The 13,103-nt window shown below is 42.7% G+C and overlaps 1 protein-coding gene across 4 annotated transcripts in view; it reads right to left on the reverse strand.

Annotated features, from left to right (window-relative positions):
- The window catches only part of kif13a (kinesin family member 13A), a 38,877-nt gene that overhangs the window by 18,668 nt on the left and 7,106 nt on the right, over nucleotides 1-13,103 (reverse strand). For all 4 annotated transcript variants that reach the window (XM_080896732.1, XM_080896729.1, XM_080896730.1 and 1 more), the window contains exons 3-13: nucleotides 9,169-9,181; nucleotides 6,703-6,763; nucleotides 5,669-5,761; nucleotides 4,922-5,102; nucleotides 2,724-2,811; nucleotides 2,074-2,208; nucleotides 1,845-1,957; nucleotides 1,649-1,760; nucleotides 1,342-1,554; nucleotides 1,122-1,232; nucleotides 896-1,030 (exon numbers count right to left, since the gene is read on the reverse strand). In XM_080896732.1, the coding sequence (XP_080752858.1) occupies nucleotides 896-1,030; nucleotides 1,122-1,232; nucleotides 1,342-1,554; nucleotides 1,649-1,760; nucleotides 1,845-1,957; nucleotides 2,074-2,208; nucleotides 2,724-2,811; nucleotides 4,922-5,102; nucleotides 5,669-5,761; nucleotides 6,703-6,763; nucleotides 9,169-9,181 (1,255 nt within the window). The remainder of the gene's footprint in view (nucleotides 1-895; nucleotides 1,031-1,121; nucleotides 1,233-1,341; nucleotides 1,555-1,648; nucleotides 1,761-1,844; nucleotides 1,958-2,073; nucleotides 2,209-2,723; nucleotides 2,812-4,921; nucleotides 5,103-5,668; nucleotides 5,762-6,702; nucleotides 6,764-9,168; nucleotides 9,182-13,103) is intronic.

The raw sequence follows: 13,103 nt of genomic DNA on the forward strand, positions 1-13,103 counted from the left end.
AGGGCAGATCCAGGCTATGTGTTTAAACTAATTAGACTCACTGTTAAAAACAAGCTGTATGCTATATTTGCATTAAGCAAAGAAATTGTTGAGTAGTATATAATCCAGTGTGATAATATCAACAGATACTTTGGGTCTTGGTCCTCTAGCATCATATTGTAAACCTGCTGTAAAGAACCTCGGTGCTTTCATTGATTCCTTTCTGAAATTAGATTTGCAGATTAAATCTGTGCCCTTTTAGCTTTTAGTTTCTTTTTTTAAACAACCTTGGCAAGGATATCCATGCTTTTATCACGCCCAGACTGGATTCCTGCAGTTTGTTTTTTATGTCAGCTTTTGCAAGGCACTATTATCATGAATGCAGTTGGTCTAAAATGCAGCTGCTCGACCCCTGACTGGTAGACAGACACATGAATGCATTTCATCTATCTTAGCATTGATTAGGATTCATTTTTAAATTTTGTTCACTTATAAGTGCTTGCATCAGCATATCTCTAAGTAACTATTCGTCATGTTACAATTTTACATGCTCAGTGCAAGACCAGGTGACTCGACTGGTGACTTAACTCTAAACACCAAACTAGCTCTTACAGCTAACTGATCTTTTGCAGTTGCCTAACTCTCAGACTTAAACTTAAAAACTTATCTTGTCATATGAACCTTTTTACTTTAGGTCTAATTTACGACTGTGTGTTTCTGTAAACACTAGAGATTGATTTTAATTATGTTAATTACATTCCTTATTGTTTTTAAATTACTGCCTCCTCATTGTTTTATTGATTTCTGTGCATCACCTCGGATAGTGCCTGTTGTGCTTAAATTTGCTTTATTAAAAAAAATGGCTTGACTGAGGAGCTGAGCTTGGAAAAAAATGACATTGCAAAAACAGCATTACCTTCAGGTAGTAGACCAGCAGCTCATTTAGGGCAGGATCAGCATTCAGATTGACCAGGAAACACTTGTCTTCACCCACTTTAATCCCAGACGTTTCCAAGGAGATGCCCATGCTTTCCAACTGCTTCTGACGCTCCTGAGAACATGGATAATAACAATGTAGCTGTTCATATAAACACACTAAATTAGAGTTGAGGTTTCACAGTTTTCATGAGTAAGGAGTTTACAGTGGCAATCTCCTCTGTCTTTCTTAGCTTCTCCTCCCAGGTGACTGTCATCTCTTGGATGAGTTTCTCAGACTCCTGCAGTTTCTCCTTCAGCTCAGGAGCCTTCATGGACTGATGGGAATAAAAAAAAATGTAAAAAAAGGAGAATAAGTCAGAGTCAGATGTCTGGCATAATTTATTCCTAATTGAACAGCATCTGTGGTTCAACCTCTCTTCTCACCTCGGCCTGAGAGAGCTGAACTTTCAGCTTCTCCACCTCTTCCCTGAGCTCTCTGATGATCCGAGCGTTGGGGTCTTCATTCACAACGGCATGGTTGACGATTCTCTTGGCCCTGTCGGCGTAACGTAGAGTGGACAAAGTCTCCTCATAATTATCAGCAGCTGGACTCACCGTTGCTATCATGGCGGTCTTGCTGTTTCCGCCAAGGTTGTCCTGAGTTTAAAAAAAAAAAAATCACAAGAAGCTGTTAAAATAGACTTTCATGACAAGTTACAAAAGAACAACCCAAACAGAACGTGGGTCAAACCTTCAGTAGCCAGGTGAGCACTGAGTCTCTGTAAGGCACAAACTTGGCCTTCCCCTTTCCTGCAGACTGATCAGCCAAAGCAGAAATCACACATCCTAATGTGGTGAGAGACCTAAAAACCAAACAAAGATACATTTAACCTGATAAATGATTGGACTTTATATACAGCTCATATACAAAATAAAAATGTTCTCACTTGTTTATATTGCTTCCTTCTTTGAGTCTCTCCCCAGCAGCTCCAGTCTTCGACACACGTTCACTTCCTGCCAGGTCAACCAGACTCATTTTGCTCACTTTCTCCCCTGAATTCTGTTGACAGTCACAGTGTGCCCAGACAAATATATTTAATTAATAAACAAATGTTTGTCCTTGTGAAAAAAATAATTGTAAATGTGTGTGAAATAAGAAAAAACAAAAAGACTTACTCCAGACTGTAGATCATAGAGCGTTTGCGTGACAATGATACTGAAGACGGCGTGTGATCGGCTGCTCTCCTCATTCATGTTGGTGGCTGCAACTGTGCGAGATTTGTTCCCCTCTGACATCAACACCTCAATGTCCTAAAAAAAACAAAAAAGAGGAAGGACAGCAGAACTATTTAAAGTGTTTTTCTTGCTCAGGCTTTGAGCACATTTCGGTGGCTAAATCTTTAAAATGATAGTTGTGATAGATGTGCACATCTGGCTGTATGCCACTTCATTTAATTGGGTCACAACTGAGAGAGGGCCAAAGCTGTGGGAAATCCATTGGACTAATATCAGGCAGAGCAGAGCGCAGAGGAGCAGGGCGGAGGTGTTTAAACGTAATTATGGAAGGGCCTGCCAAGGCTTGGCATACGCACTACACAAAACCCCATGACTACATCCCACATCAGGAAAATGTGTCACTGGAGTCTCTGCGCTTGGGAAGGTTTTACACAGCGAGGTTATTCCAAATGTAAATCAGTGGTTTGGCGACTGAAGATACAAAGTAATTTCTTCTGGATGTTATAAATCATGTTTATGTGGCTCTGATAGAGGGTGGATATCGCCTCATTTCTGGTCGCGGCATGATGACAGACGGGTGAAAGACTCACCTCAAAGCTGGTCACAGCCAGCTGAGACAGACCGTCCACATACGGACCAAAGACTTTGTGTTCCCGAACTTTCAGGGACTGTCGGCTCCTTCAAAAAATAGAGAAGGCAACACAATGAGTAAAAGAGAACAAAGAAGCACTCTGAAGAAACTTAAAATCTTTTATTAAATACATACAAGCTGTAGTATGGAACTGTAACATATACATGAACATTTATAAGAATCAAAGCTTTTTCAAAGGGAATAATACGTCATTTTGATTAAGCTTATCAGCACCAAATAGATTTCCTGTGATTCACAATGCAGCAGTGCTTTAAATCTGGTGTTTGTGGTAACATTCCCACATTGGAACACCAGTAGAGATGGGTTCACAAGGTTGAGAGCAAGGCCAAACAAAAATACACACAGGTGTGGATTTTTCTTGTTTAAGGCATACACCATGGGGAATCATCAGCAGTGTAAACTCACTGGACACTTTATTAAGAACTTGCTTGCTGGACCCCCTCTTATCTATGCTTAATGGCATAGATTCAACAATCTACCTATGATTCAACTTCAGGGATGTTCAGCCCACATTGACTTTAAAATGCGGGATTTGAATCTCCCGTTCCACCGCATCCCAAAGGTGCTCTACTGAATTGAGATCTGGTGACTATGGAGGTTATATGAGTAAAGTGAAGTCATGTTCACAAAACCAGTTTGAGATGATCTGAATTCTGTGTGGTCTTTTGCGTTTGTGGGCCATCTGCTTCAAGGTTTGACGTGCTGTGTGTTCAGAGATGCTCTTCTTTTGTGGCAGGCACCTTACTGTAAATTGCGCTACATTTAACACCAAAAAGCATGCCCTATGTTGCACCCAGTGTGTGTGTGATAGTTGCTAGGATGGTTTATTTATCTGGAAAGAGAAGGGGAGATGTTATCAGAACAAGTGCATAATTGGCAGGGGTGGAGAGCTTAAAGATAGGAGCTAAAACTTTGTTTCTATCCTGTTGTTCTTTACTCTGAGGACTACTCTGAGTGTTTAGAGCTGAGCCCCACATACTCCTGCTGCACAATAATACTGGTATTTTACCGAAACACAGCTGAACTGAAATTCACAGCGCGTCACATGGAAGATCCCAACAGGAGACAGATACAAGGATAGGTCTTGTTTTCCTTTTTACAGTGAGCAGAGTGGGCTCCAGTGTTTCAGGCTTTTTAGCTATATTTCTACACAAAGACCAGTACACAATGAAAACATCTCTGCATGTCTGTTTTTAGCAGTGAGAACATGCAAGGCAAACTCTGTAGTCACTACTGCATAACATTTGTCCATTAACATGAGCGTAACAATATCTTAGGATTAAGGCTAGTCAAATTAGTATGTGCAATATTCACTTTCTTCTTCAGACACACAACCAAATCACGTCCACCCTTGACTCCTGTATAGCTCCGCACCTTTGATGGAGATGGCAACCGGTTTAATCACATTTATTATTGTAAACAGATTGCTTGGAAGATTTCAGCTTTGTCTTAGTGCCATTTTCTCACCATCTTGATACATCAGACTTGGTTTGAAGATGTCTGTCTGTCAGTGGTCTAACCCACCCCTGCTTTATACAGTACTACAGCTAATGTTTATTCCTATAACTGACAGAGTAAATTAGGATGCAAGATCAAGAGCATCTGGAGGTTACTATATACGTGACAGGAAGCTGCATCTTTTGACATCTGCAACTCACAGAGCGCTGCACTGTAGTCTGTTTCTGGCGCTCGGCTCGCAGCAGCTCTGACCGCTCTCTCGCTCACGGCTTTACTACCAGATCTCCCCGAAACATCCCCATTCACAGCTCACCCTTCTTAGCAGTCTGTCTGCCAACCCACATCACACCACAGAGGCGAAGAAAGCAGCACTGTCAGAGGACGACACTGGCTGCTGTTCTGCAGGAAATAACTGGGTTGAGCTTCCTACTCACATCATTCTATCGCCATCCCCCCATCCTGGGTACTAGACACAACAGAGCTATAAAAAGAGACACAAACGAGAAGACAATGCGAGCTAACGGACAGATCACTCTCTACTTGAGCTGGAGAGACTGAAGAGAACGAGAAAACAACTCCATAGTTTGTGAAAACAGCTGCGTCTTGTCGCCCCCAGGTCCGAAAGCTGCTTCGGTGAGCTGGAACATGTGTATTTTTAAAAGCAAACATCAAACTCACCCTTTGGGATCCAGAAGGTCACGGACTTTCTCATTGTAGATCTCCATGTAGGAAACTTCCACCTTAAAAGAATGGCCTTCGTTTGCCTCCCTGTGGACCCTCTCAAACAACGAGCAGCAGAGTCGAGGAATTAAGCCTGGCTGCTCTCCATTGCCCATCATGGAAAAGGACTTGCCTGAGCCTGGATGCACAACAGAGTCACACATAAGTTGCCAACTTCAGAAAGCGAGTTAGTTAAGTGTAGTTAAGTGTAGTCTCTGCTATGGCCACAAGTACATCTGGAGAATAATTGCCATCATCATCGTGTTGCAAAAAACGAACATGTAAAGAATGAGTCTCCAGCTGTGCCAGCAGCTGTGTCAGGCCACATTTGTGCTTGCACATTTGCATATACTGGGTGTACAATGGATTTCCTTTAGCATGTTAGCATGCTAACATTTGCTTATTAGCACTAAAAATTAAAGGTGATGGGAGCACGTTAAAAGTGAAACTTCTTAATTCATTTCAAATCACTTCACATCATTATTTACGATTTGTGATCTAAGTTAAACTAAGACTGTCCAGAAGTGTCGTCATCACTCATGTGCTGCTTGCAGGATGTTGCTTCAACCAGATGATTATATCGGATTTGTTTTCTTTCTTTCTTCTAACTGATGAGCGTGCAGGTGTGTCCCTCTAAGACAGGAAGCAGGAAAAAATAGCTAATGTGCTTTCAGGGCGAGGGAGGAAATGAAGTCATTCAGTTACCTGTTTGTCCGTAAGCAAATATGCAGGCGTTATATCCCTGGAATGCATTTTCAAGTATCCCCTCTCCAAGGCACTTGAACACCACCTCTTGACCTTTCAGAGAAAGACACGGTCACCATGGAGATTATGGTAAACAGAGGAATAATTGTGTCACACAGGGTCAGAGGCCACGTCCTTTTAAGGATCCAGCCTCTGAGTTAATACACAGTTATACTGTATAAGCACTAAGATCACACATACTGTTTGGCTGTCTTAGTACTAAAAAAAAACTCTATAAATGGAGTGACAAGGGGCACAAAGGGCCACGAAACAGTGAATAAGATTCATGAAAGGTGGCAGATTCCTGTCTGGTCATGTGGAAAATGCAGAGCTGTGTAGAGAAAACTCTTGTGCTGCTCACTGTCATGCCCCTGCTCAATGGCCCAGCTGTTTAATGAGCTAAATAAAGCCTTGGCTCGGGCCCTTGAGGCAGCCCTTAACTGAACAGATTGCCTTGTCGGTTCAGCACAAAGGAGATGTAAGCTTAACATTTCCATCGGCTAAACAAGAGTTATTTGACAAACACAAAGTATCCTCAATTATTATGTAAATCCGCCTCACACTGGCAGTAATAATCTCTTTTATGAAGATGTTACAGAAACTGCAGCTGAGGAGAAAGAAGAAAGCGACTTTACCGGGTTAGCCGGTGCACGGCAGTGTAACAGTGGTGGATAAATACATAAACACAATGATAAATGTGTGTGAACAACTGTGATGCCACTATAGCAGACATACGAGTCCAGACAATACAAACACAACTGCCTTGTTGATTTTAATTCATTCACTCAAAATGCTAATTTTCATATACACCTGTACTATACTCTGATTTGCATGATGCAAAAACAGCCTGCCATCATGCAGCGAGCTTCTTTGCCCTTGCAATGGTAACATAAAGCTCTGCAGCAGGTCTTTGCGTGGCACATAATTTGAGCTCTCTGGTTGAGTAAAGGATTGTTTTTCTGTTTTTTTTCCTAGCCTTCACATTTGTGACTCACCGGCATATTTGGGAACGTTGGACTCATCCATGGACCAGAAACAGTGGTCAAATGCGAACACCTGCAGAGGCGACAGCACAGGGAGTGTAAACACACACTTGCCCAAGCATGTATAGTACAACATAAGCCAGTCTCTCTTAGTGGTGGTCGTCTTCTAAGGTTCACAGGATTGATGTGCAGTACCATGTAAATCAGCAGGACTGAGCTTGTCTGAGTGAGTAAGAGGAATCCTAACTGAGCATTGTTCGAAGTAATGTTAGTTAAGATCGCATCATGTCTGTCTGTACAAATTCACTCTCAGCTGTTTTGTCATAGTGGCTGGAGTTAAACGAATTCATAAATCAGGGTCAGCGCTCCCCAGAAGAAATTCCAGCACTCAGTGACCCTCATCTCCAAGGAGACAGAGGCATAGCTGTTCCACTTGGTGCGGGCTGGGTCTTAGCCCTCCAAGTCCCACAACACAGACTTCTGCAGCAGCATGCCCTTCTATCACCCAGGCACCTGCAAGTGCTCTGGATACATAACACACAGAGAGGATACTCTTTCTGGGGAAAGAGCATTAGTCAACAGCCCCTCACAGACAGAACAGCTCCTCTTACAATGTATCTGTTTATGCACTTGACTCCATATTTATCTGCTGTATCGTTCTTAAATGTATCCTTTAAGCAACTGCAATGCAAGTCACCCATTACATATTTTTGTTTGCTGTTGCAACACCTCATTTGCCTAATTTCTAGAAATGCATTACCTGTGCCAGCGCTCAATCCAGAACCATTCCCACACATTTCCAACAAAAAAACAACCCCCCCAAAAAAGACTGCAGTTGTCATGGCACCATGTACTCACTGGACCCAAGAGTTGGAAAGACTGAAATCAGCGAATATAGGAGGGGCTACTGCAGGAACTTCACTGATGTTTGGGAGATGCAGCCCACAGATATTGTATTGCCAAAGGAAATTACCCTGAGATTTGTGATAATGTAATGCTAAATAATATCATAACATTTTCTCCATCGATGGAAAAGAGGTTATTTGTGTTGATTCAAGAAAGAAGCACTAGGACAAAAAGTGTGGCCTGAACTCGGTAATGGGAGCTTTATATATGCTTCTCCCTCCATTTGCCTTAAACTTTTAAAATCAGATTAACATTTCAGTCTTGATCTGATTTTTGAAGTTTTTAGGCAGATTTTTGGTTGCTTAAGCAGTCATCTAGCTTGTATTTAGGATAAAAAGCTTAAAATTATAATCATTATATTCAGGATTTTAAAAATGCATTGCAGATTTTTTCGGATTATCGTTCATATGTTTTTTTCCACATCTGTATTATTGCAGCCTATCTTGGTCAGGACCAAAAAGTCCACATATTTTGTTCGCTTGTGTTTTTCTGATGTTAGAAGAGTAGCTGCCGTCCTGTCAATGGTACAATTCCTGGCTTTAGTGCTCTGCCAAAACACTTTTCTCTACACAAATACCCCATAATAATTGACCTTTAATCATAATAAGGGCCACTGGCCAGGGAAGCAGTGGTTGCACAGTCAGCATGGGAAGCACTGAGATCACTGAATGCTTTGAAAGCAAGACCTCCTCTTGTGACTTCAGACAAGTGAGTGGGTGCCATTCAAAGGAACAAAAGTGCCATCATTCTCAATTAAGGCTGGTTTGGTAACTAGGGCTTCAGCCTCCTTTGGCCTGTCTCTGTCGGGCCTGAGGGTGTGACTGCACCACAAATTGTTTTAGACTGGACAATTACTATTAATCAGCAGTGCAAATAATGATGCAGCTGAGGCGCACAAAGCCCTTTTTGTCATTTCTAGTATGAAAACTGTCCGAATGTGATTGGACTGCAGCGTCTGTTTCCCCAGTAGACGGCAGGGAGAATTTGAGTGGCACTATAGCTCAGCAGACAACCACGTGCTTGTCTAGCTGAAAGGTATTATAGGGTAGCTCGGGTTCACAGGCCCCAGAGACCATGCACACCCGTGGCCCGGACTAGTGCTCCCCTTGGTCCAGCCAGGGGCTGACTGTACTGAGCACAAAGCCCGTCCCTGGTGTGTGAAACATCTCTGAGCTAGTCACCAGCGTGTTGTCAAGGGGGGGGGAAAGTGGGGGTGCACTCCAACAATGCAGCTTTGAATGTGCGCACACACTGCCCCAGTGTCCGCGCTCATCCCTCTCTCATTGTAACGCCTTTGTGGGTGTTCACGAGATCTTAGAGCGCTGACACATTCACACGGACATCTATCCGGCTCCTGCTGACCAACCAAACTACTAAAACACCCTCAGTCATGTCCCTAGAAACAGCAGTGGACTGAACTGTGCAGGATGTCTCTCAGCTCCTCGGGGGAGAAGCGCTGCTTGTCCCGCATCCTGCTACTGAATGATCTGTGAAGTCACTATAAATGGAATTCAGCTCTGTTGATGTCAGCAGGTTGTTTTGTAGAAAAAGAAACAGATAAAACATACATACCTTAGGTTGTTTCCTGGTGAGATTGAGGGGAAATAGTAGGAACCCAGCAGATGAACCAAAAACAGAGAAAAACACAGAGAAATGAACATAGTTAGCAAACAATTTCACAGTCAGAACTTGATATCCACAGTGCTCTGAAAAAAAAAGAAACGTGTAACCTCAGTTCTTTCTTTGAAATTCCTTCTTTGACTTCTTTCATTCCTTCTATCATTTTCTCACTCACTCATTCATTTCCACATTGTTGCTTTTCCTGGTGGGAGCTGGTGCTGTGATTGGGTTCATAATTGGGCCAGTGGAGTGTGAGGAAGGGAAGAGATTTAGGATTCAATGTCCCACTGACTCTGCTGAATAAATAGCTCTTATGCCTGTGGACTTAACACAGAGGCCAGCTTGGGGAAGCTGCACTGTGCATTACAAGCTCCCGGAACTAAGGACAAAAGTGTAGCATATATGGTTCTAACATATGCAGGATTATTCTCTTAATTGGACCAGTCCTCATCTTACAGTAAGGTACAGCCTCTACGGTGTGTGGTTAATTAAGAAATGCATGCTCCACAATCCAGTCCTTCAAGATTCAGCAGATAACTCCTGCAGAAGTCTTCTGGCACAGACACAAAGGTGGGCATCACCTTCACACAGTAACCAATACAGAGCAGAAGCTTTGGGAAGACTGAAACACTGCACCAATGTTTCTCACACAAACTAAGCTGAGTCACCGACAACGGCAGGGCCATGGAGTGCTCAGCATCCATTTAAAAATAGAAATTAAAAAAAAACAGAGGCTAAGTTTCAGAATAATAGAAAATCAAGGGGAATAGATAAAGAATTAACTGTGTTTTAGCTCTTACGACAAAAGAGTGTGGTTGAAGAACAAAAAGCAAGAGGGCCTCATCTGGGTTCATACCCTATATCTAAATCTGGGCCACTTACAACACTGAGACTTGGTCTTAATCAAAGCACACAGAGACTGCAGCAGGCAGTTCCCCTCCACCGGCCAGTCGCTCCATACTGCAGCGCAAAGAGGGGACGCCCAGGAAGCGCTACAGTATGACATATGCAGGCTATGTGGGTCTCCAGACTAGAGGGACTACAGATAAGGTCTTCATGCATGCTAAACTGAAAGGCAAAATTTAAATTAAAAAACATGGCAGAGATATGAAGATGGAGTACTGATGAAGAACAAAAGGAGAAAATTGAGGAGGAGTGGAAAGAGAGAGCCAGAGACACACACTTGATGATGAAAAGATGAAAGACTCGCTGTTTTTGAATGAGTGCACTCCACAGCAGAATCTCCACATCTGCAGCATAAACTAAGCAGCAGTAACAGGGGCTGCTGCAGTGGTTTGGCGGCTCATGCTCACTGTGTCATCTACTGTATGTATAGTTAATGTATCCAGTTACGGCATGCTGGGAATGCTGAACAAGACAATAGGAGGAACTGTTCCTAACTGGCTATATTTAGGATTTCATAGAGTTCCTACTTCCTTGTCAAAATCTCACAAGACATTCATTTAATTCCAAACAGCTGACTTCATTTTAGCCTCCTATTCAAAACGAGTCCCTAACCTCCTACCCTATCACAGCCAAGAACTCCTTCTCAGTAAGTTAAAACACACTATCCTCCAGTTCTCCCCCTTTGCTTTGGACATACTCTCTAACTGAAAGCTGTCTTCCCTGACATTGATCTCACAACATATGAAGTCACATTTGGATGTGTAAATACTTCTAATGATGCTTCCTGCACAGAAAAAAAAATATTTTTCAGGCTATAGTTGTCAAATGTAGTAGTTTATATTACAACACTCAAGCATGAAGCCCACAGGCAGTCTGCTAAATAATCAGCATGGATGTCAAGTTATGTCTTGAGGGCTTATTAAAGACTATGCTGTGGTTGGACAGTACAAATGTGCGACACGCATGTATGGCACAGAAGTGCCAGGTGGTATCAGGTTATTATCCCCTCAGAGGCAGATGCACTAAGCCACTGCAGCCTCAGCAGGGCATGAATGAAATCTAAAGCCCTTTTCAGACATGGCAAATATAACATTTCTGCCTTCGTCAGTTTGACTTAGTGCATTCTGTCTTTCAGATATAGTCCACTTTTGCATCATCCAGACACACCCATGGCAGTGTGCACACAATATTTGCAATCAAAGCAAAAAGACTTTTTTGCACTTGTGTCAACAAGCAGTAACTGTGGTGATGCGCAACCACACTTTTGAATATTAAGATCTCTCCACCATTAAGAGCAGGGTTTCTCCCTGCATGCATGCTGCATGGTGGTGCTGCGCAGGCTGACCGCACCCTTCACACACAGGCTTGGCAAGAGAGAGAGAGAAAATGAATCATAAAGAACTCTATTAACCTTAATGCAAACATGAGGTAGTTAGATGAAATTATTATTGTGTGCATGCTTTTGCTGTTTAGGTCACTCTCTGATGAGCCGAGCAACTCACAAAATGAGCGACAATGTGACATGTTGTGTATTGGAGGCCAAACAATTCAAAGGCCTGACCAGCCGTTGTTGTGAGTAGGGTGCTCAATCCGACATACTGCAAAGCTATCATCCTCATGTACCACAGCACGTACATTAGGGACTTAAAAATCCTGTCAGGATGGGTAAAGTGTGTCTCTGTGCTTCCTTTTAGGGGAACGCTTAGGTTCCTGCAACTCCAGCTACCTGATGCCAAAGCACCCATGTATGACTAACTTGGCCAAAGGGAGGAAACTGGCCTCTCACACTGCTATGACTCTCCTCCTGCACGTGGTGTGAGATAGATTAGAGGAGAAAATATCCTCGTTTCTTGTTAAACGATAAGAAATATCACTTCAATACCAGACCGTGACCAGTTTCAAAGATAGTCTGGAAAGGGTCTGACAGATTTTTGTGGCCCTTTCAGCTTAAATCCATGGGTGTGGCAAAAACGAAGGTATAAAAAGTGGGAAATCAGCACTGGAATTCGCCCCCCCCCCCCTGTGGTTATGGAGCAAGATTAAGGCCACTGGGTTATCGTGCCACTGAAAAATGCACTCTTCTAAACCAGCAGACAACACATCAGATTAATGTACTGTATTATCCACCCACTGAAGCAGAGATCTACTCTAAAAAATTACATTCTATTCCCACAAGCTCACACAATTATTAGACAAAATAATGAGTTTTTATTGTATCATTTAATACAGTAGTTTCTAACAGTATATATACACTACTTGCCATTATTTACTGAGATTCCTCAGCAGCCTTTCAAAGACTTTATGATGACATAATCCTGCTCAACAAATGGAGTATGGAAGAGGTCCCCCCATTAAGACTCCACAGCATTCATCCCCTCTGCACATACTCTCGCATACACATAACATATTTTGCTGCCGCTCCCACACGCATATTCGAATTCCTCCTCTTGATCTATGGTTGAAACATCACTCCCCCATAACACACACACACACACACACACATACAATCTTTTCACCTTAATTTAACCACACATATGACTTTTCCCCCGGTAAGCTTCTGACATGCTTCAAGACAATTAGATTTCAGCAAGCTCTAGAGCCAAACACAATTTTCAGACTGTGTGTGTTTAAGTGTTAGGTTAACATTTCAAATTGCCTGCCAGTAAGTTTAGAACCGGACATGCCTGTCCCCGCTCAAAGCAGAGGTCATCTTGCTGCATAGACACCAAGCAGAGTTACAGTAGAGGGGTGCTGGGGATGGGTGCTGGGGGGGGGGGAGGTTCCCATGTAGCACCCAGCCTTCATGCATAACTGACCACACTGTCAAGAAAAATGAGTACAATCCCAAAATAAAACATGACAAATAACTGTTAAGAGCTTTACATGCTGGACAAAAACATTTCCAACGCAGCACTGAAGGAAGATAATTTGTTAATGAGAAAACCAGATTTAGGCTACTGAGACAACTAATTCATATCATA

The sequence above is a fragment of the Rhamphochromis sp. 'chilingali' genome, assembly GCF_963969265.1.
Source record: "Rhamphochromis sp. 'chilingali' genome assembly, chromosome: 11".
Lineage (NCBI taxonomy): Eukaryota > Metazoa > Chordata > Actinopteri > Cichliformes > Cichlidae > Rhamphochromis > Rhamphochromis sp. 'chilingali'.